Genomic DNA, 22,417 nt, shown 5'->3' with positions numbered 1-22,417 from the left:
CAAAGAACAAAATTACTTTCTGCCAAGTTAAGTTATAATTTTCAAAATAGGTAAAGTGATTCAGTAACTTTTCTGAATTATTTATTCAGAAATTTTTATTCCTTTTCAAAATTCTATTGTCACATGTCTTTTTTTTGTTGATAATTGATTACACAAACTGACAATTTGGCCAGTTTTTCCATTCATAATATGTCTTGAGAAATATATTTCATATTCATGACTATGTGGATATTATAATAAAAACGTTGGAATTAGATTGATATTGTTTGTAGCATTTTAGATAAAGGTATTCTGTATGAACAACAAAAATGCATGTTTAATTTTTTTTCCTTTAATATTTCCTGGCTCTAAGCCTTTAAAAGCAGCTCTTAAAATTGTCATATCCATTCTGAAACTTTACTGATCTTCATTAGAAGTTCATATATTGAGACCAGAATCTCTGTGAATGAATGCAATTATCTAAAGTGACAATAGGGGTGCCTGGGTGGCTCAACTGGTTACGTGTCTGACTCTTGATTTCAGTTCAGGTCATGATCTCATGGTTTGTGAGTTCAAGCCCCGCATCAGGCTCTGTGTTGATAGCGTGGAGCCGGCCTGGGATTCTCTCTCTCCCTCTCTCTCTGCCCTTCCCCTGCTTGTACTCTCTCTCTTTCAAAATAAATAAATAAAAATTAAAAAAATAAAGTGAGTATAAACACTGAGGAATTCATACCCAGTTAAGATGAACTAAGCTGTTCTTAATGATGAGAAAGAAGAAAAAAGTTTTGTTTTGTTGGGTTTTTTTTTTTAATGTTCCTCTTTTGCCTTTTGGGGGCTAATTAAATTCTTTCGATAAAATATATAATCTTTAGAGCTAAAATGCACAAAAAAGCTAACACAAGTATTGCCAGTTTACTTATGATCAAAATAGTTCCAATGAGTTAAGTACCATGCCTATGGTCATACTACCAAGGTGGTGGAGATAAGCACCCTGGCCCATAGCCCAGGTCCTCACCACAACACCATAAAGTTTCTCTTAAAGGGAAGAGACACAACAATTCTCATGAAGAAGGAAAAAGTACCATTGAGGTGCTCTAATGTTTTGTTGTTGTTGTTGTTTAAACAAATTGGAACCACACCTCAATCCTGATCATACCTCCCCAACCGGAAAAGTATGGTCTTCTGAATCATCAGCAGTTGCACGTTGTGCTGTCCACTGCTTGGAGCTTCTCTATGCTATGAAGTATTAATAATTACTTCACTGTGTTGAACTGGCTGGCACAAAATTGATCATGTTCTTATCAGGCTACATCAGGACAGCAGATCTCAGTCAGTAAACCTGTAGGACTCGTTTCCTTTCTTGTTGCCAGTGACTCTTATTATTTTCCAGCCTCCCAGCCTTGACCTGGCTGATAGAGATCAGATGGTGACTGAATAGAAGCTGCCCCAGTCCTGGGTCCATGATGTACGCGTAAGTACGCAGCTTTTCTCAGTCAGAGTTATCAACAGGGACAGAGGTTCACAACTCCTGAGATGGGCAGGACAAACGGCTAGTGGATGGTGCTTTAAAACTAAGAGGTTTTTTAAAAAAAATGTGTTACTATATTTTCTGTTAAAGTTTTATTTTGTTGCTATGTTTAAATATAAGATTTTTTTAAAACAAAAGGAGCCAATATGATCCTTTCTTTCTAAATAACAGAAATAGAAATGATATGCAGTAATATATTAACTATATTATATTTAAACATTTAGAAAAACCTATGCTTCAAAAAGTAATCTATAATACAGTTTAGTTAATTTCTTTGGTATGATCAGTAGCTTGGAATAAATTTTTGTCTTATGTTGCTTTGTGAAGTATATTCTGGGAAGATTTGAAATATAAGAGGAGAGTTTATTGGAATTTCAATTTTTAATTCTAAATAATAGAAAGTATGGTAGCAGTAAGATTTATATATATATGTGTATATATATATATATATATGAAGGATGAAAATTAAAATTCATATATAAATAATTATTGAATTAACAAAATCTAGACTATGTGACATTTGTCATGATATATATATATATACATATATATATATGTATGTATATATATACACATTTAGGTAATTTCAGGCTATTGTTTAACAGACTCAGAAATAAATAACCAATATTTTATGTGAGTGATTTCATTCAAACACCTGTTTAGTCTAACCTTGCTTCTCAAAGAGATTCTTGACCCCTCTACAGACACCAATTTCCCACAAGGTTTGCATTGACTGATGTTTCAGACTTAATCATGATTCTTTGATAATTATAATTGTGCAGTCATTTGATTTTGTCTTCAATGAAACATAGTACTTTAAGCCTGTAGGCTCTGGTGCTCTTAGATAATGAGTGTTCTTGCCCTTCCTAAATTACTCTGAAATAAAAGCCTTAGCCTGAGGAAGACTGTCTATTTCATGCATAAAGCTTCTCCCCACAGGCCTTTTAAGGACAGCCTGATACAGCATATTATCTGTACTTTTTATTAAATATGAGAGGTGAACTTCTTATTAAATATGAGAAAGTATTATTTCTAATTCACCACGATAAGGACAGAGTAAGACAAAATGTGCAGTAGGAAAAATTAGTTTTGTATTTAATAAACATTCACAAATACATGCTATGCTCACAATTTCAGTTGTAAACAATTAACAAAGAACTTGAAGTTCTCCCGTTCTCATTTTGCTCAGAATTCTGTAGTATGGCTTTTCTGTCAGCCTGGTTCCTCTCTTCCCAACTTCTGGTATCATCTCTGTCCACTCCTTTTCCCACTCTAAAAGTATCATTACGGACACATCAAATTTCTATATTGAAACCTCATCAACTCTGACCCAGAGATTATAATTCTGAGGATTTTAAGTATCTTTTCTAATTGGATTCTATATCAGTATTATTTTTAACATGGATATTCTTTCAACAATGTGGGCTGTGCCACAAAAGTAAGAAGGGTAGGTAGCAGGCTTATTGACTTCCTTAGTACAGGTATTTTGCCCATGGGCAAAGAGTCTGTCTCAAAGAATGAATGACTTAGATGCTATAGCTTCTTCACAGCAGCTCCGTCTTTCTCACTGTGGTGTAGTGGAAAGAACACTAGCCTGACATTTAGACGTGTCCTAGATCCAGCTTTGGACTCATTGTCTGGACAAGTCACTTATCTCTCAAGACTTCACTCCCTTTATGTGTAAAATGTGAGGAGAGTTTACACTAACAGAAATGGGGGAGTAGTTGTCACTATTAATGGGACTAGAAATCATTCTTTGGTGGGTAAGCACAAAGCTATTTTATTTATTATTTGGCTTATTTTGATATTATTTATCTTGGGTTTTTTTCTTGGTTAAATTAAATAATTGTGAAGTATTATCTGATATTGGGGTTTTTGTTATATTTTTACCATATCATACTTAGTAAGTCTAGATATTGAATTGTGGAACTGTTGTTTTAGATACATGATTATGTGTGTGTTCCATGCTATGATGCAGAACATTTCTTACTGTGGGTCATGGCAAAAAATATTTTAAAAAACTGCATTAGTCTTAAAGTCTTTTGATTCCATGATTTCAAAAGTGTTAATAGCTAGTTAATATGGAGGACATTAACTTTCTTAAGGCACTAGAGAACCACTTAAATTACCCCAGAGTAGAGCTTTTCTTTCACTAGTCCCTATATCTGGTGCCTCCCACAGGTGAGGCAGCGATGAGATATGGCTACCTGCAATATAGGTACTTTAGTGGCAGGATGCCACACCCTGAGGGCACAATCTGACAAGTGTGGAAAAAAAAGTATAAACAGAATGCTATAGGGATACCCACTCTATCTCATAAAGGCCTCTCTGAACATATAATGATTGAGTTTAGTCTAAAAAAAACCTTCAGAATCAGCTGGAGGAGAAGGAAGTCAGGATTCTGGAGTGGTCGAACACAGCTCTTGCAAAGGTCATGAGACTTGACATACACTGGTGAATGGATGTTGGAAATTATCAGATGAAATGAGCAATTGGTCAGACGATGAAGGACATTTTGTACCAGATGAAAATCACTGAGCTGTATTATGAGAGTTGAGTAAAACTTTAGGCATAAGGAAGGAATGACAAAACTTGCTATTGAGAACCATTCAGGTAGACAGAGCAGTCTAGGGGGGCTCTACTGGTGCAGTTGCAGAACTGCACATATACACATATACACATGCACATAGACACATATATACATGTGCATGAAGGGAACGGCAGGGAGACTGCCATGTACAGGTTGTTTCTTCTGTCTAAGAATGTTCCTTCTCACAGTTGATGAGATTCCATATCTTCCTTGAAGATTCTAATCAAAATCGCTGTGAATTTTTTCTTACTTTACATTTTATGTGTTAATTATTCCTGAAGCACAGCCATCCTATTAAAAACTCGCATAAACATTGTATATGCTACTGTTGTCACTTCTCTGTATGGTCAAGTATTTTACAATTATGGCCCCCAGTCAAACAGACAGCTCTCCATATTCCCAATGCCAAACACATTGCCTGGCCCACTGGAGACCCTCAACATTAGTCTGGTGACCTATGATAATGTATGCCTAAAGCCAAAGAACAGAGACTGAGAAAGGAGGAACGGTTGGAGTCAATGAAAATTTCAAGTTTACTTTTCATTACATATCTATTCAAGAAGGCCTAGGAGATATTTGAGGTAGAGTAATTCAGAAGGTAAACAAAAAGCCAAACAGTGGAGAGAAGAAAACTTGTGTTGTGGTGCTGATGGGGATTTATTATAAAAGAGATGAAAGCATCACATAATGCCTACAGACTAGATTTTAAAGTTTCATTTATTCATTAATTCAACAAATGCCTATTATTCTAGCTTATACTGTACCAGTAGCACATTATATACACACATAATATAGACACATATATACATGTACTATATATGCATTGTGAGTATATATCATGTTTGCATATATACACGTATCATATGCACATAAACGTACACATAGACACATACAGGAATATAAAAACATTCTCTACTTTTCTGGTGTTTATAACCTGAGGAGACACCATATTAAACTAAACAAACAAATGGTTATGAAAGACAAATACAATAAGTATGAGCTAATTTTTTTCCAAAAGTTTTTTATACTTCACTTTATTTCTTTCAATTATTTCTGGAATCAGTGATAATGTTGGCAGTGATAACTGCTGGCTTTTTTAAAAAATAGACTTTCAGTTTATATGATAACACTCTACAGCCTACTTTTATCTGCAAATAAATGAAAGCTAAATTTGTGAAATGCATTTGAAAATATTAAATATTTTCCTATATACTTAAAAAAGCCTTGTGAAGATCTAAATAGGGCCTCTTAACATTCTTCAACAAGTATAGAAAGACAGCATGGAAACCAGTATCTTGACCAAGAAGATAGTGCTGTGTGCAGTTGTTTGCAGTAGTCTTTAAAAAGGGTATTGTAGGTATTTACCCAAAGGATACAAAAATACAGATTTGAAAGGGTATATGTACCCCAGTGACTATGGAGAGAGGCCAACTGTCCATCAACTGATGAATGGATAAAGAAAATGTGGTGTGTATGTGTGTGTGTGTGTGTGTGTGTGTGTATTGGAATATTAGTCCGTCATCAAAAAGAATGAAATTTTGCCATTTACAATGATGTGGGTGGAACTAGAATGTATTATACTAAGTGAAATCAGTCAATCAGAGAAAGACAAACACCATATGATTTAACTCAAATGTGGAATTTAAGAAACAAAACATATGAACATATGGGAATGGGGGGAAATAGAGAAGAGAGGAAAACAAACCACAAGAGACTCTTAGTGATAGAGAACAAACAATGAGTTGATGGAGGGAGGAGGGTGGGGGATAGACTAGATGGGTGATGGATACTAAGGGGCGAATTTGTTATGATGAGTACTGGGTGTTGTATGTAAGTGATGAATCACTGACTTCTATTCTTGAAATCAATATTGCACTGTATGTTAACTGAAACTTAAATTTAAAAACAGGATGAAAAGGAAAATAAATAAAATTAACAAAAGGATGGAGTTTAAAAAAAAGGATATTGTGTCTTTGGAGTACTGTGGGGTTAGATGTAGTAGGGTAATGGATGGATTTTTGGGAAAAATAGCAAGATGGTTTTCATGCTATTGAATCATATATTCATTATATGGTTTCATTATTTATGAAGCATTCGAACCCTTAGCATTTCAAGAATATTCACATCAAAATCCAAGTTGAGATGTCAATTCAAAGAGATATGAGAGAAGTTTTCATTTGCTGTTTTAGACTCTGTACATTAAATTTTCTTCCAATAATGTATACAACTAAACTTTGACTTTTAACTGATTCCTTGTAGTTGCCAGTATTAAAATGTATTTGTCTTTGAATTATTTTACAAAGTTTTTAAGATTTTATAATTAATTGTTTATTACTGCTCACTATTTGAAAACAGACTACTTTGAGGCATTTAGTAATTTACGTAACATTATCATTGGGTGAAAAGAGCAGCCCACAACTTTGGCATTTTATATAAAATGAAAATGAATTAATCTAAAATATAACTGTAGAACATATACAGTAGTGTGATCTTTTAGTGGGAACCATATGAAGTTGTCCTTTTATAGGTTAAAAATGACTGAGCCAGAAATTTCACATGGTTCAAACTACTCAAATCTCTTCCAAGTCTTATTTTGTTTATAAATACACACATATAAACACACATATAGAATGACTGACACAACTTTAAAATTCCATGATTTTAAAAAACTATGAAGACAACATTTGAAAAATCCTCCATACTATCTAAAAACCACAGACTTGGATACTAGAATGTAAAACAAACTTGAATACACATCCCAAAAGGTGAAATAAGGTAGAGCGAGCTGACAAAAATTAACTCCTGGAAAAAAAAAATCCAGTGCAAAACAGAGTGTAGGGTGTATCTATACACTATTGTAAGCAAACGGGGGGGGGGGGGAATCCAGTTATTTATTTAATCTACAAGGTGTCAACAACTCTTGCATGTCCCCCTTTTACACCTGTTGACAGATTTTTGCATATGCTCTGCACTGCTTCTTTTCATAATCAACCAGATAAACCGAAATAAATAAAAGGACCTGAAATGAATGAGACGTTTAGTACAACCTGGCAGTGTCAAGTCATAAGAGAAGCTATATAAAGCAAGAATCTACAGCTTTATCTTGATAAAAGTTTTTAAAGATAGATTAAAAATCAGGTCAGTTATGTTACTCCCATCTTACACACTCAACTCCTGATTTTGGTCATACGTGCAGACGTGAACAAGTTGTCTGTTAAAGATAGTGTTGGGCATATTAGCCCAGACACCGCCTCGAAACTACGTCAGTGTTTTCGTTTTATCTCTCCTCTCTACTATGTCAATGAGGCATTTCCTGCCCAATTATGTCCTAACTTCTCCTCCCTCTTATCATTCATCCTTCCATAATCATTTTTCTCCTTGACGGTTACTTGCCTCTGATTATACCTTTACTTTCAATCTCAAACTTCAGTTGCTTTGGTGGTACTGGCCACCATTTCTGCTACTGGCAAGAGAGAGGAAAGATCAATGTATTATTCTATTCCGTATATATCATGTCACTTTTAAGAACATATTAACTCACGGGATATTGTGATTGGGTACTTGGGTTATCATCAGGTAAAATGGTTCAGACAAGTACCATCACCTGTTCACATTTTTGATAAGGTTAAGTGAAGAAATATGCCCTCTTTAGAGGAAAACATAAACTTAGAATCCTCGCTTTTCATGATTCATCTTTTTTGGACCAACTACTTCTTGTTTAGGACCGCTCCTGTGTCCTTCACCCTTTGGTCCAACAAGAGCAGGAAAAATTTAGTCAGTATTTACTACTTCTTTAAAATTGGTAAAACCATTCATTTTGCTTTGTTGCTATTTATTTAACTGGTCAGCTGCCATCTTTCTCTTGCTGACAACAGCTTTTAAAAGAATATTAAACATTGCTTATAACAACCCTGTGGCAACAGGGAAGGATATAGCTTATTAGCTGAGAAAGACTTCGTTCACAAACTTCTGGATTTTGAATCAAATTTTTAGTAGTGTTGTGTACATCTATTTGTATTGTGTGATTTGTCCTGAGTCTTTCAAGGCTCTCTATTAGTTGGAAATTTGCGTGGCTGAGGTAGAGTTGCAGTTTATTATCAAGGAACATAGCAAAGGCAACTGACTGTATTCTTACTACACAATTCTAATAAGCTAAGCTATGTACCCCTTTTATTAGTAAACTGGAATTCAGGTTCAAGGATCAACCTACATTCCCTCAGAAAAAAGTTTTTTAAGTGGATCAGGCACTCAGGGAGCACACTGCATATCTCTAAACTAATGAGGATAAAGGGTGCTAGATTCATGATTGTCTTTCTGGAAATGATTTAATGTATTTTAAATAAAATGTAGTTTGATTCAAGACTGATGTATTAGTTGTTCTAGGTGCCTGAAATGGGATTTTCTGCTTCAATTATGTGTTACATATTCATTAGAGTAAATGAAATAAGCATTATTTAGAGTGGAATCTACCTACCAGAATTGCATTTTCTTTGATTCATAAATTAATGTTGTATTTATAATAATTGTTTAATAGCATAGGAGAAGATATACAGAAGCTGAATTCCAAATTCTGCAATATTTATAATGAAATATGGCTATTATTATTCACATAGCTATGAAATAAGCTTTTTTTCTGACTCTAATTCCTTTTCAGAGTTTTATCTGTGGCCAGATGTAATACCATGATAAGTCAATTAATGGACTTTCATGGAAATATAGAAGTAAATTCCTGTTGATTCATTTATAAAAATAGAAGTAGAATCTATCAGAATATGAAATTCAATAATGGAGTCCTACAAAAATGGAGTCCAAACAAAATTTAATATTTACACTGTTTAAACTTTATACATAGTTTGTAGGATCTCTCTAAAAGTTCAGAAGTTCAAGTCCAATTATTTTCTGTGATTCCATAGCTACATAGTGTTTCTTTAAACCACTGGGACTTAGATTATTTTACTATAGCAATTAGTTCATTATCAGTGGAGGCACCTGGGTGGCTCATTTGGTTAGGCCTCCTCTGACTCTTGATTTCAGCTCAGATCATGATCTCATGGTTTGTGAGTTCAAGCCCTGCTTGAGATTCTCTGTCTCCCTCTCTCTCTGTCTCCCCCTCTCAAAATAAATAAATATTTTAAAAATTTATCAATGAGCCATTTAATGTATACTCAGACCTTCAAAAAATAAAAAATAGCTGTTTGAAAAAAATACAAATCTAATGAAATAGCATTTGGGTTGTATGGCATTTTAGTAAATTCATCAATGATAAGGCAATTGAGCATTTGAGGGGAAAATTCTAAGAATGAGAAGCTCTTAAACTCTGTATCCAGTCTAGCACTCTTAACTACTCATTACCTCTTTCACACATGACACCTCAGAAATGTGACAGAAAGATTCTGGGACATGTTAATTTTGTTTATTTAATATGCAGATTATATTAATTGCAAATGAGAACACTGTTGATGTCCTTTATCTAGGACATTTATATCTTAATCATACATCCTCCCACTGAACTGGATTGCAAAATACCATTGAAATACAAACCTTTATATCAATCATACAGGAAGCTAAGCAAAGAACATTGGCTGCTTACTGAAAGTAACTGCATTTTAAAAGTACATATACATGCATATATGCATTTATTTATTTTGCCAAAAACTGCAAATCAATAGCACATTCTGTTTGGTATCTGTGATATATATATATATATATATATATATATATATATATATATATATATATAACATTGCAAGTCCAAATTTATTGTAACTAACAGCACTCTGTAACTATTTAGTCTTTGAATGGTAGACAACAGGGGCACCTGGGTGGCTCGGTCGGTTAAGCGTCTGACTTCGGCTCAGGTCATGATCTCAAGGTCCGTGAGTTTGAGCCCCGCGTCAGGCTCTGTGCTGACAGCTCAGAGCCTGGAGCCTGTTTCAGATTCTGTGTCTCCCTCTCTCTCTGCCCCTCCCCTGTTCATGCTCTGTCTCTCTCTGTCTCAAAAATAAATAAACGTTAAAAAAAAATTTTTTTTGAATGGTAGACAACATACTGAAGGCTTTTTAAGGTTGGCATCCAAAAATGTTTCACATCAACAAATACACAAAATATTTGTCAGGAGAGTGTATGCTTAGCAGTTTATTAAATTATTCAGTCACTATGACCATTTTAATTCTGTCCTCTGAGATATTCTCTCCCAAATTCAGTCACAAGTAGCAGAATGTGATTTCAATGGAAGCATATTATGCTGTGTTAAGTGAAGATGAGTAAAATTATTTTCGTTGAAACAAATGGAATTGAGTTAAAAAGAAAATTTGTTGAGAGTTCATAGGGCTATTTCGTAAAACTTAAAAAGGAATTGACACAGGAGGTATGGCTCCAGTATGGATCCAGTCAGCTGGATGTGCTATATAGAAGGGGAGGTGAGGGGCGCCTGGGTGGCGCAGTCCGTTAAGCGTCCGACTTCAGCCAGGTCACGATCTCACGGTCCGTGAGTTCGAGCCCCGCATCGGGCTCTGGGCTGACGGCTCAGAGCCTGGAGCCTGTTTCTGATTCTGTGTCTCCCTCTCTCTCTGCCCCTCCCCCGTTCATGCTCTGTCTCTCTCTGTCCCAAAAATAAATAAAAAACGTTGAAAAAAAAATTAAAAAAAAAAAAAAAAGAAGGGGAGGTGAGGCTGATATGCACTTTCTTATAATTTTTTTCACTTTCTTGTAATTTAGGAATTTTCTTTTCAATTTCTCGTATGTCATATTTTAAAAGAGAATTCCAGGATCATACCTGAGGAAAAAAGTAAACACCTTGCCTATTACCTGACCTGAAGTTCAAAACCTTAATGGAAAACCTTGTTGTTCTTACTATTAGATAACATGTGTTATTATTTTTCTGAAGCTTCAGGGGAGAAAATAAAAACCTCAGACCAGGGATTCTTGATTTGATTCTGGGAAGTTATTATGGTTGTTCTCAATTGTTTTGTGTCAAATATTGATTTATGTCTTCCTTGTCTTCAGGAAATACTGGCAAGTTTGTGGATTGGGTTCCTTGTGACTTATTCATATTTGAAATTTTTCAAGTCAACCAGACTTCCTAAATAATTGCCATGCAGGGGCCTTTTGGAAATATGAAAGCAGAAGACAAACATTGATGCTTTAGGAGTTTATAATCTTAGAGAAGTAAACTTTATACACATAAGCAAAAAATAAATCAGCATGTAACTGGTGGCTGAATAGAGCAGTACACTGTAAAATATAGGTAGAAAAAAACAGAAGAATGTTAATATACTAGGATGTTTATATTAATGATCACAGGTAGTATTTCTGTAATTCGTTTACCTTTTGCCTATAAGGTATCCATGTTAATACTGGTTTTCTAACATTTTTACATGACTAAATTTTACAAATATTCAGAGTACTATGATGAGCTCTGTATATTTTTATTTTTATTCATTAATGAACTTTTTATGATAAAAATATTGTCCAGATTTGTGGAACTAATTTTGTTCACTCATACACAAAAACATCTGTGGAATTATTTTGTTTATCTTTTGCAGTGACTTTAGGCTGTTCTCTTTCACACTCACTGTGTTTCATCCACACTGGTCTTATTTTAGTATTTGAATTTGCCAAACTTCAACTCACCCACGTGTGTTGCTTCCTCTGCCTGTGCTGCTCTTCCTTCTAAGCTTCACTTAATTAGATAATGCTTCAGGTTTTAGTTTAAATGTTCTTGGGGGGATCTTCCCTGATCCCCTACACTAGATCAAATTTTTGTATTATACACATAGATGAGCACCTTGCATTTCTCTTAGCTTTTTCATTATGGTAATTATATACATATTCTTATAATATTTTTTAAGTCTGCATTTCCCCCTGGGCTATAAACTCTATGAAAATGTCTGCTTAACCATTCTACCCCAAACAGTAAAAATTTTCAAGAACTATTTTTTCAATGAATATATAAATATCAGAACTCCTTACCAAGGAAAATCCTGAAGACCCGATTTCAAAGAATTGCTAGAAATATTTGTAATTAGTATACCAAGGATTCGTAATTGGGTGCTTCCAAATTGCATAAAATACAGACAAAGCAGTGGGTTAAAAAGAATTTTCTTTTTAAATATTTCTGTAGGCATGTAATACGAGAGCCCGTGTCTGAACTATCCAAAATAGAGTTACAATAGAGCCTGAATCAAATCTTTAAGCTTGGGAAAAAACAAAACAAAAAACAAAAAACATCTTTTCCATATTCTTGGAAGATACTGAGGCTGAAGAATTAACATTTAAATATGTGTATTAGTTTCGATGTTTTCAATTGCAATCAATTAAAAACCCAGCCTCTGGGGATATCTGGGTGTCTCAGTAGGTTAAGCATCCAACTTAGGCTCAGGTCACTGTTCGTGAGTTCAAGTCCTGCCTTGGGCTCTATGTTGACAGAGCAGAGCCTGCTTCAGATCCTCTGTTTCCTTCTCTCTCTCTGCCCCTCTCCGGTTTGTACTCTCTCTCTCTCTCTCAAAAAGTAAGTAAACATTAATAAAATAAAATAAAATAAAATAAAATAAAATAAAATAAAATAAAATAAAATAAAATAATAAAGTAAAATAAAACAAAATAAAATAAATAAAAATCCAGCCTCAAACTGGCTTACACAATAAGAAAAATTACTTAACATAACAGGATTTCTAAAAGCAGAGGTGGTCTTAGTCCTTCCTGTTTGATATAGCAGCTCAAATGTGTTAGGTAAGATCCAGATTCCTTCTGTCTCCCCTAGGCTGTTTTTAGTGACTCAACTTTGCCCTCAGGTTGGCTTCTCTCAGAGTTGCAATATGGCTATAGCAGTCCCATGTGTCAGATTGATACAGGATGTGCAGAGGAAAAGAAAAGAAATGATCTCTTAGTTTGACTTATTTTATTTATTTATTTTTAAAATTTTGTTAGCATTTATCTATTTTTGAGACAGAGAGAGACAGAGCACTAGTGGGGGAGGGACAGAGAGAGAGGGAGACACAGAATCCAAAGCAGGCTTCAGGCTCTGAGCTGTTAGCACAGAGCCTGATATGGGGCTCGAATTCAAAGACTGTGAGATCATGACCTGAGCCAAAGTCAGACGCCCAACTGACTGAGCCACTCAGGCACCCCTAGTTTGACTTATCTTAAAAGAAAGGAAGCCTTTGCTAGCAGTCCTCCAGCCAACTTCCCCTCCCATATACTTGGCCAGAACTGAATTGACATGTCCACTCTTGAACAACCATTGGTCAGGGGGGTAGAACCATCTAGTTTAGCTAACACTAATTACATGGGAGTGAAATAAATGTAGGGATGTTCTTTAAGAGAACTTTTGCCCAAGGATCAATGGTAATTAGTAGTTCTTTTTATAGTTCAGTGAATTGAATATTGAGAATTCTAAGAGGCAAAAACATGAACTAGAAAGGTTTTTCAGTGAGGATGCCCAACTTTCTACTCAAGATAACATTAAATAATCATTGGATATTACTTGTATTAGTACTCAGATTCCTTTTTTGGTGAGACATTTATCCTTTATTATGACAAATATTTGTTCAAAATTTCAAGAAGTCACCTTTCTTTACCAACATGTTAACAGAATAACACGAAGATTCTACTGTTCAGTCTGTGAACGTTATGTGAATACTGCTTCTTTCCTCTTGAGAGTAATGTCAAGGGATCTTCAAGGGACACCCTTTGATACTCAAGATAATTGAAAAATAAAAATTCCTAAGTACAAAATTCCATTCTCCATTTGGGAAAGTGATAGGTTTCCTCTACTCTCTAAAATAGACATTTCAAAGTAATAAACACTGAAAAGTTCTTAGGTCATAGTGTAAGATTTAAGTGAAGTGATTTTTTTTATGATTTCTCTCTCTCCCCTTGTTATAGTTTAGCATGTGGATGTGGAATGGCCTAAGCCTTGCTGAACCTTTCACCCAGTGATAATCTTACTAAGAAGGGGAGTCCTAGTTGAAGAGAGTCTTAACAGAAACAAATAGCAAGCAAAATATTCCAAGAATACGTGCCACAGTAACATGGACCCCACCAAGATATTTGTTACAGAAAAAATTAACTCTTATTCTTTTCTTACATTTAAATAAATAATTTTTGTTGAAGGTTTGTCTGGCCATGAAATTCACTCAGAGGAGCCCATCCAGCCTAGTAATATGTTGCCAATCCAACCTCAGGAAGTGTAACATGTAATAATCTGCACTGCCTTTCTGTTATCAACACTAAAGATGAAATATACTGCAACTTTTAGTTGCCATTATCATTTCAGTATTTATAAACATGTACAAATTCTCTTTTTCTCCACCATGTTTCCTATCAGCACAACCTCTTGGAATAAGTTTCATAAATTTATTATCTATTTTCAGACATCCCAGTTTCCATTTGGCTTAATTCTAGTTTAAAAGGATGCTCACTCTTTTTAACACTTTGGGATTTGTTAAATGAGTTTTTGATAATGACACTGCTCACTCTTACTCTTTCCAGATTAGAGTTTAATATTTCTACTCTAGGATCATATGGCAACTCTAGGAACCCCTTGGTCATTTTAGTTTCCTTTCTTTGGGCCTGTTCTGTGTCCATTAGCATTTTCCTTCAGTGCAGTCACTGTAATTATTATACATGGTGTTACAGAAGATTGATTAGCCTTTTATATTCATGAGATTTTCCTTCCTAACTTTCCTTTACAGTAAATTTACTCTTTTAGTTTTGCAGTTCTATGAGTTTTGAGAAATGTATACAATCAAGACTATATCTATTACCTTAAAAAGTTACCTGTGCTCATCGATAGTCAATCTTCTATTCCTGCTCCAGTCTCCGATAGTCACTGGGCTGTTTTTTGTTCCTATAATTTTATCTTTTTCAAATGTCATATAAATGGAATCAAATAGTACTTAGTCTTTTGTACCCAGCTTCTTTCTTAGTTGTGTGTGTGTGTGTGTGTGTGTGTGTGTGTGTGTGTGAAATCATTGGGAGATTTATCTATGTTATTGCATATATAAGTGTGTTCATTTTTATTGCTGAGAAAGAATACATTGCATGGCTATATCACGATTTCTTTATCCATTTAGTAGCTGATGGATATTTGGAATGTTTCAAGTTTTTGGTGATTTATTTTTTTTCTACTGGTTTTCTATTTTGCTCTTTGCTATTCCTTTCTTTGACTTTTTCTTGGTTTACTTTGCTTTTCTTTTTTCTAGTGTCTTAAGGTAGAGGCTAAATTATTGTCTTATTTTCTAATAAAAGAACTTAAAGCTATAAAATTTTCTTTTAAGCACTGTGTTAAGAGTATCCCACAAATTTTTATATGGTAGATATTTTTTCTTTCAATGCAAAGTATTTCTAATTGTGAATTCTTTTTAATATGTAAGTCATTAGAAGGTGGTTATTTAATTTCTCAATACTTGGTGGATTTTCTAGACATCCTCCTGTTATCAATTTGTAGGTTAATCCTCCTGTTAAGATTTATTTTTAATTTGTTGAGGTGTAACCAGATTGTGGTTTTTCTTGGTAAATGTTCCATATGCAGTGGAAAAGAATATATATTGTGCTGTTTTTGGGTGGAGTGTTCTAGAAATGTCAACTAAGGCAAGATGGTTGATAATGTTCCTAAGGTATTTTCCTTCCTTACTGATTTTCAGTCTACCTATTCTATAAATAGGATATACTACTAAGGAGTATATAAGTATACTACTAAGGATATACTACTAAGGAATGTTGATGTTTCAAACTATAAATGTGGATTTCTCCTCTGATTTTAATAGTATCTGCTTCAGGTATTTTGAAGCTCTGTTATTAGTTGCAATGATTGTTAAATCATAGTTATGTTGGTGAAATGACCTCTTTATTATTATTCATTATCTTCTTTAGTTCTTGATAAATTCCTTAAATTTGTAGTCTAATTTTGTCAAATGTTACTAGAGTCACTACAGCTTTCTTTTGATTGGTGTTTGCATAATAGAAAGTTTTTCTATCCTTTTACTTGTAGCTTATGTCTTTATATGTATAATAGGTTTTTTATAGACAGAATATAGTTGGGTTTTGTTTCTATAACCAATCTGATAATCTCTGCCTTTTAATTTGGGTTTTTAAAATAATTTACATTTAATGTCATTTTGATATGGTTGTATGTATGCATGCATGCATGCATGTATTTTCAAGTTTTTATTTGAATTCTAGTTAGTTAACATATGGTGTAATACTAGTTTAGAAGTAGAATTTAGTGATTCATCATCTACACACAACATGCAATGTTCATCACAATGTATTCAAATCTAACCATTTTGCTAATTGTTCTATTTTTGTTTCATCTGTTCTTTTTCCCCTTTTACTCTTTCCTGCCTTCTTTTGGATTAATCAATTATTTATTTTTTCCCACTTTATCTCTACTATTGGATTTTATTTATAACCCTTTCTTAAAAGTTTTAAGTATCTTTCTATGATTTACATCTTTAAATTATTATAATTTACTTTCAAATAATATTATACCACTTCATATAGTATAAGACGTTAATGCTGTATTCTTCCAGTTTCTTTCTCCCATCCTTTGAGCTATTCCTGGAAAACATTTCACTTTTTGTATGTTATAAATCCCATAATGTATAAAAATCCCACAATATGTGGTTACTAATTTTGCTTTATACAATTATCTTTTGAAGCAATTAAAAATAATGAAGTTGTCTTATATCTACCACTCACTACTTCTTAAACACATGGGGCATTTTCCTGATTTAGACTCATTGCACAAGATGTTGCCTCTACCTAAGGTTATCTTTCCCTGCCATGTGTATGTATCATTTTTTTTTTTTTTTACTTATTATGGTCTTGCTTCACAGTGAGAGTTTCCTTGGCTACTCTATTAAATGTTTTACTCCTGCAACCTAGTTCACTGTTATGCTTAAACTGCTTTATTTTCCTCCTATAAGAATTAGTACCATCCAATATGCTATATATTTTTTACTCATTTTTCTGTCTGACTCTTCTAGAACATTCATTGTAAGCTTCATGAGGATAGGGTTATCTGTTTTGATGACTGACATATTGTTAGGCCTATAGCACACAGTAGGTGACTACTCAATAAAAAAGATGGTGAATGATACTAATGGAACATTATTTGCATGACTCTGTTTTTAATAATGAAATGGAGGCATATCTAAAAAGACCAAAATGACATTACTTTAATTGTTATTACAAGTCTATGGGATAGATTTTGAAAGAATAAATTTCCAATGTTAATATTACCATGACTAACCTATTTCCATCTGTAGTTCCATCAAGTGAAACTGAAACTATTATTTTATAACAAAAATTTTACTAAAATGCTCATTGATGGAATGAATAGTTTTATTACTAATCTTTTCTACCCTTTATGCTAGATTTTAAGATATTTAAATACAAATTAATGGTGATAAAACTATGTTGGGAAATTCTCTCTGTGAAGAAAAGTCTTTTATGTGTCATGACTATCTCTCCTTGGGATTGTTCTAATACCAGCTAAAGGCTGTGATGCAGATAATCCATAAGCTGCTTCCATGTAAATTTTTAAAATTAGAATCTATCTGTCTGGGTGAATTTATAAGGGCTTTTATTTCCCTAGATGCTGATTCACTGAAGTGAATAAGAAAAAAATGGAATGTTATGTTAAATCAATATGAGACCTGATTTCTTCCCTTGAGAAATGTACACTATGTGGGTGTGTCTCTTGTTTAGCTGTGTGCATATTTGAAAAATAATGAAAACAGCTGAATACACCTTTGACACAAGCTTGTAGTTCAACTTGATAGAGGTTTCTGTTATTAAATACCAAAAGAGCAATAACAGTAATAATGATCATTTATGGGAAGATGACTGTTAAGTTAAATGTTAAGCTCATTTATTCATCAAGTGGTTAATTGATAGCTACCATGTGTCAGGAATTAAGTTAAAATATTCTACCGGAAGAGGTAGAAAATAAGTAAATATATAACATAATTTGGATAGTTATAAGTACAACAAAAATAACAAAACAAAGCAGAATAAAAGGGTTGCTTGGAAAGTGATATGGGCTATTTTAAGTTAATCAGAGAAGTCCTCTCTGAAATGGTTTTTGAGCGGTCACCTGAATGAAATAAAGGCATGAGACATACAGATGTCTGGTGGAGTAATATTTTAAGCAAAAGGACTTTTCAATGCAAAGATGCAGACTTAATTTTTTTAATGACTCAGAGTAAAATATTACTCTGAATAACTGGCAAGAATAACTGGGAGATATGACAGATTGAATTATAAAATATTTGAAAATGTAATTATACACATATCATTTTCTATCCCTTTGTTCTTGATTCAGTAGACAGTAGGCATCTGGAGATGTTTAAGCAGAAGAAACACTATCAGAAAAGTACCTTATAAATATCTCTATTCACAGGGTGTTAGATAGATTATCAGGAAGAAAAAGTGAAAACAAAGAGAACAGCTTAGACTCTATTATGATTGTTCAGTAAGGACATAGGGACGCAGAACTTAACCCAAATCTTTGGGTTTAATTGTTTGTGGGTTCAATTATCAAAAGTAGGTGTGTAAAATACAGAAACAATTTGAAATTTGGAATCATAGTCCTGAATTCAAATCCTAATCCCAAATTTTGCCAATTTTACTTTGCCCAAATTAATCTAAATCTTAGCTAATTCATCGTTAAATGAGGCTATTAGTAACTACATGGTAAATTGCTGGAAAATTTGAGATAAGATGTATCAACTGCCCAACACCATGACTGACAGAGAGGAGATGTCGCAAAGTAGAAAATACACAAATCTGCCTCCCTCAAGATGACATCTGGGGGATACCATCCTTTCATTGACTACTCATTATATGTCAGACACTGTGCCTCAGCATTTAATTTATATTATCTTTTAATATAGTCCATAAAATTAAAGCCATTATCCCCATTTTATCAAAAAGTTATCTGCCAGCTGGAAGTATTAGGCAATCTGTTTCATGTTCTCTTAATATAGCAGGCAAGAATGTCTCAGCTGTCATAAGAATATTCCTAAAATTTTTGGAAGGAGAATGGGTTTATTAGAGATTCAAAGTGACAGAATAATTTCAGAAATATTAAAATTGTGATAGATGTGTAAACTTCAACTGTAAAATGTGGACTTAGGCAATGAAGGTAAAGAAAGGGAAAATAGCTGTGTTCTGGAATTACAGTGCTGAGGTTTAGTTATATTATAGTATCACACCTAATATAACACAGAATTCATATAGAAACCTCCTCTACTTGTTGACCTTTAACCTAAATGAGGCATAAAAGAAACATGGCATGGGATCAAAATGCATGATGGTCTTAGTTTTTTTTTTTTTGAGGTGACTTAATAGTCTCTTTGAAAAATGATTGAAGAATTATTACTCTTCATTCCTGTCCTTGGACCCCTACTAGAGCTATTTTTCTTTTTTGAGGCAAGAAAGTCTGACAAGAATACAGAAAAATATTCTACTGGAGTGAGAACCAAAATTAAATTAACATACTGTAAGGGAGGAAAGACATTGGATTCAATTATACCTGACAAAACACTGTGTTCTTTTTTAAATAAAAATTAGCAAGCTAATGGCAGTTTAATAATAGCAAGCTCATTTATAGCATTCACGGCACTTTACATATAGAATTTCATTTTATTTCCATAAAACTTATGAAGTAGATACTCTCACATCCATTTTGCTAATAAAAACAAAACAAAACAAAACCGAAGCACAAAAAAGTTAAGTATCTTCTGTAACGTCACACAGCTGATAAGCATTAATGTGGGATATAAAGCAAATAGCTGGACTCCAGAGGGTGCTTCTGAACACTATACTATATCTCAACTCAAATCACTCAAAACAAACTTTATGCCTTTTAAGTAACCATAGAGCAGACCATAATGAAAGCCCATTGTTGGGGATTTAATTTCACTGTACCTTATATCCATGGCTAAACACTAGAGAGAAAGGGTCTAAGTCTATGGATATTTGTTTCACAGGTATCTTTGTGCATTCAAAACTGCATTTATTTATTTATTTATTTTTGTGTGTGTAAAGTAATTCTATCTATTTATTTAGATTGTATTTTTTTAAGTATTGTATTTTTTTATTTTTTGTCATCTCCTTAACATAACCACTTCCGTTATTGCTTTTAGTGTTTTTAATATAATTTATTGTCAAGTTGGCTAACATACAGTGTATAAAGTGTGCTCTTGGTTTTGGGGGTAGATTCCTATGGTTCATCACTTACGTACCACACCCATTGCTCATCCCAACAAGTTCCTTCCTCAATGCCCATCACCTATTTCCCATCTCTCCCGTGCTCCCATCAACCCTAAGTTTGTTCTCTGTATTTAAGAGTTTCTTATGGTTTGCCTCCCTCTCTCTTTGTTTGTAACTTTTTTTTCCCCTTCCCTTCCCCCAATGGTCTTCTGTTAAGTTTCTCAACTTCCACATATGAGTGAAAACATATGATATCTATCTTTCTCTGACTGATTGATTTCACTCAGCATAATACCTTCCAGTTCTATCCATGTTGCTGCAAATGGCAGGATTTCATTCTTTCTCATTGCCAAGTAGTATTCCATTGTATATATAAACCACATCTTCTTTATCCATTCATCAGTTGATGGATATTTAGGCTCTTTCCATAATTTGGCTATCGTTGAAAGCGCTGCTATAAATATTGGTGTCCATGTACTCCTATGATTCACTCCTGTATCCCTTGGATAAATTCCTAGCACTGCTATTGCTGGGTCATAAGGTAATTCTATTTTTAAGTTTTTGAGGAACCTCCACACTGTTTTCCAGAGTGGCTGCACCAGTTTGTATTCCCACCAACAGTGCAAGAGTGTTCCCGTTTCTCCACATCCTCGCCAGCATCTGTTGTTTCCTGAGCTATTAATTTTAGCAACTCTGACTGGTGTGAGGTGGTACCTCACTGTGGTTTTGATTTGTATTTCCCTGATGATGAGTGATGTTGAGTATCTTTTCATGTGTCTGTTGGCCATCTGGATGTGGATGGAATGCAGACTTGAAATGCATTTAAAATGAATATTGTGTCAAGTAAAAATTGCTGCGGCTGAGGTAAGAGAGAGGTTTTTTCTTGCTTTCTCCTCTAGGGTTTTGATGGTTTCCTGTCCAAAGGCAAGGGAATTAAAAGCAAAAATGAACTATTGGGACCTCATGAAGATAAAAAGCTTCTGCACTGCAAAGGAAACAATCAACAAAACTAAAAGGCAACCAACGGAATGGGAAAAGATATTTGCAAATGACATGTCAGACAAAGGGCTAGTATCCAAAATCTATAAATAACTCACCAAACTCCACACCAAAAAACAAATAACCCAGTGAAGAAGTGGGCAGAAGACATGAATAGACACTTTCCCAAAGGAGACATCCAGATGGCCAATAGGCACATGAAAAGATGCTCAATGTCACTCCTCATCAGGGAAATACAGATCAAAATCACACTCAGATACCACCTCACGCCAGTCAGAGTGGCTAAAATGAACAAATCAGGAGACTATAGATGGTGGAGAGGATGTGGAGAAATGGGAACCCTCTTGCACTGTTGGTGGGAATGCAAACTGGTGCAGCCGCTCTGCAAAACAGTGTGGAGGTTCCTCAAAAGATTAAAAATAGATCTACCCTATGACCCAGCAATAGCACTGCTAGGAATTTACCCAAGGGATACAGGAGTGCTGATGCATAGGGGCACTTGTACCCCAATGTTTATAGCAGTGCTTTCAATGATAGCCAAATTATGGAAAGAGCCTAAATGTCCATCAACTGATGAATGGATAAAGAACTTGTGGTCTATATACACAACAGAATACTACTTGGCAATGAGAATGACATCTGGCCTTTTGTAGCAACGTGGATGGAACTGGAGAGTGTTATGCTAAGTGAAATAAGTCATACAGAGAAAGACAGATGCCATATATTTTCACTCTTATGTGGATCCTGAGAAACTTAATAGAAGACCATGGGGGAGGGGAAGGAAAAAAAATTAGAGAGGGAGGGAGCCAAATCATAAGAGACTTAAAAACTGAGAATAAACTGAGGGTTGATGGGAGATGGGAGGGAGGGGAAAGTGGGTGATGGGCATTGAGGAGGGCACCTGTTGGGATGAGCACTGGGTGTTGTATGGAAACCAATTGGACAATAAATTTCATAAAAAAAACTTGACCCCCCCAAAAAAATGAATATTGTATTTGTTTTCTGTTGCTGTTTCTCTCCATTAACATGTGTGCATCACTACGTGTGTGTTTTAGGGGAGGTTGTTAACCTCAGTTAACCCATGTTATTAAAGAGGTATT

At 34.2% G+C, this 22,417-nt stretch overlaps 1 protein-coding gene across 1 annotated transcript in view; it reads left to right on the top strand.

Annotated features, from left to right (window-relative positions):
• Positions 1-1,442: 1,442 nt before the first annotated feature.
• Positions 1,443-22,417, top strand: part of LOC124521070 (transmembrane protease serine 11F) — a 71,024-nt gene continuing 50,049 nt past the window's right edge. Inside the window, exon 1 of the mRNA XM_047092250.1 lies at positions 1,443-1,450. Within this exon, the coding sequence (XP_046948206.1) occupies positions 1,443-1,450 (8 nt within the window). The remainder of the gene's footprint in view (positions 1,451-22,417) is intronic.

The sequence above is a fragment of the Lynx rufus genome, unplaced genomic scaffold (genome assembly GCF_022079265.1).
Source record: "Lynx rufus isolate CCGP_SWC_20201006 ecotype Redwood Valley unplaced genomic scaffold, mLynRuf1.p SCAF_3, whole genome shotgun sequence".
Taxonomy (NCBI): Eukaryota; Metazoa; Chordata; class Mammalia; order Carnivora; family Felidae; genus Lynx; species Lynx rufus.
The sequence above is the reverse complement of the archived record's forward strand: the minus strand, read 5'-3'. Positions and strand labels throughout refer to the sequence as shown.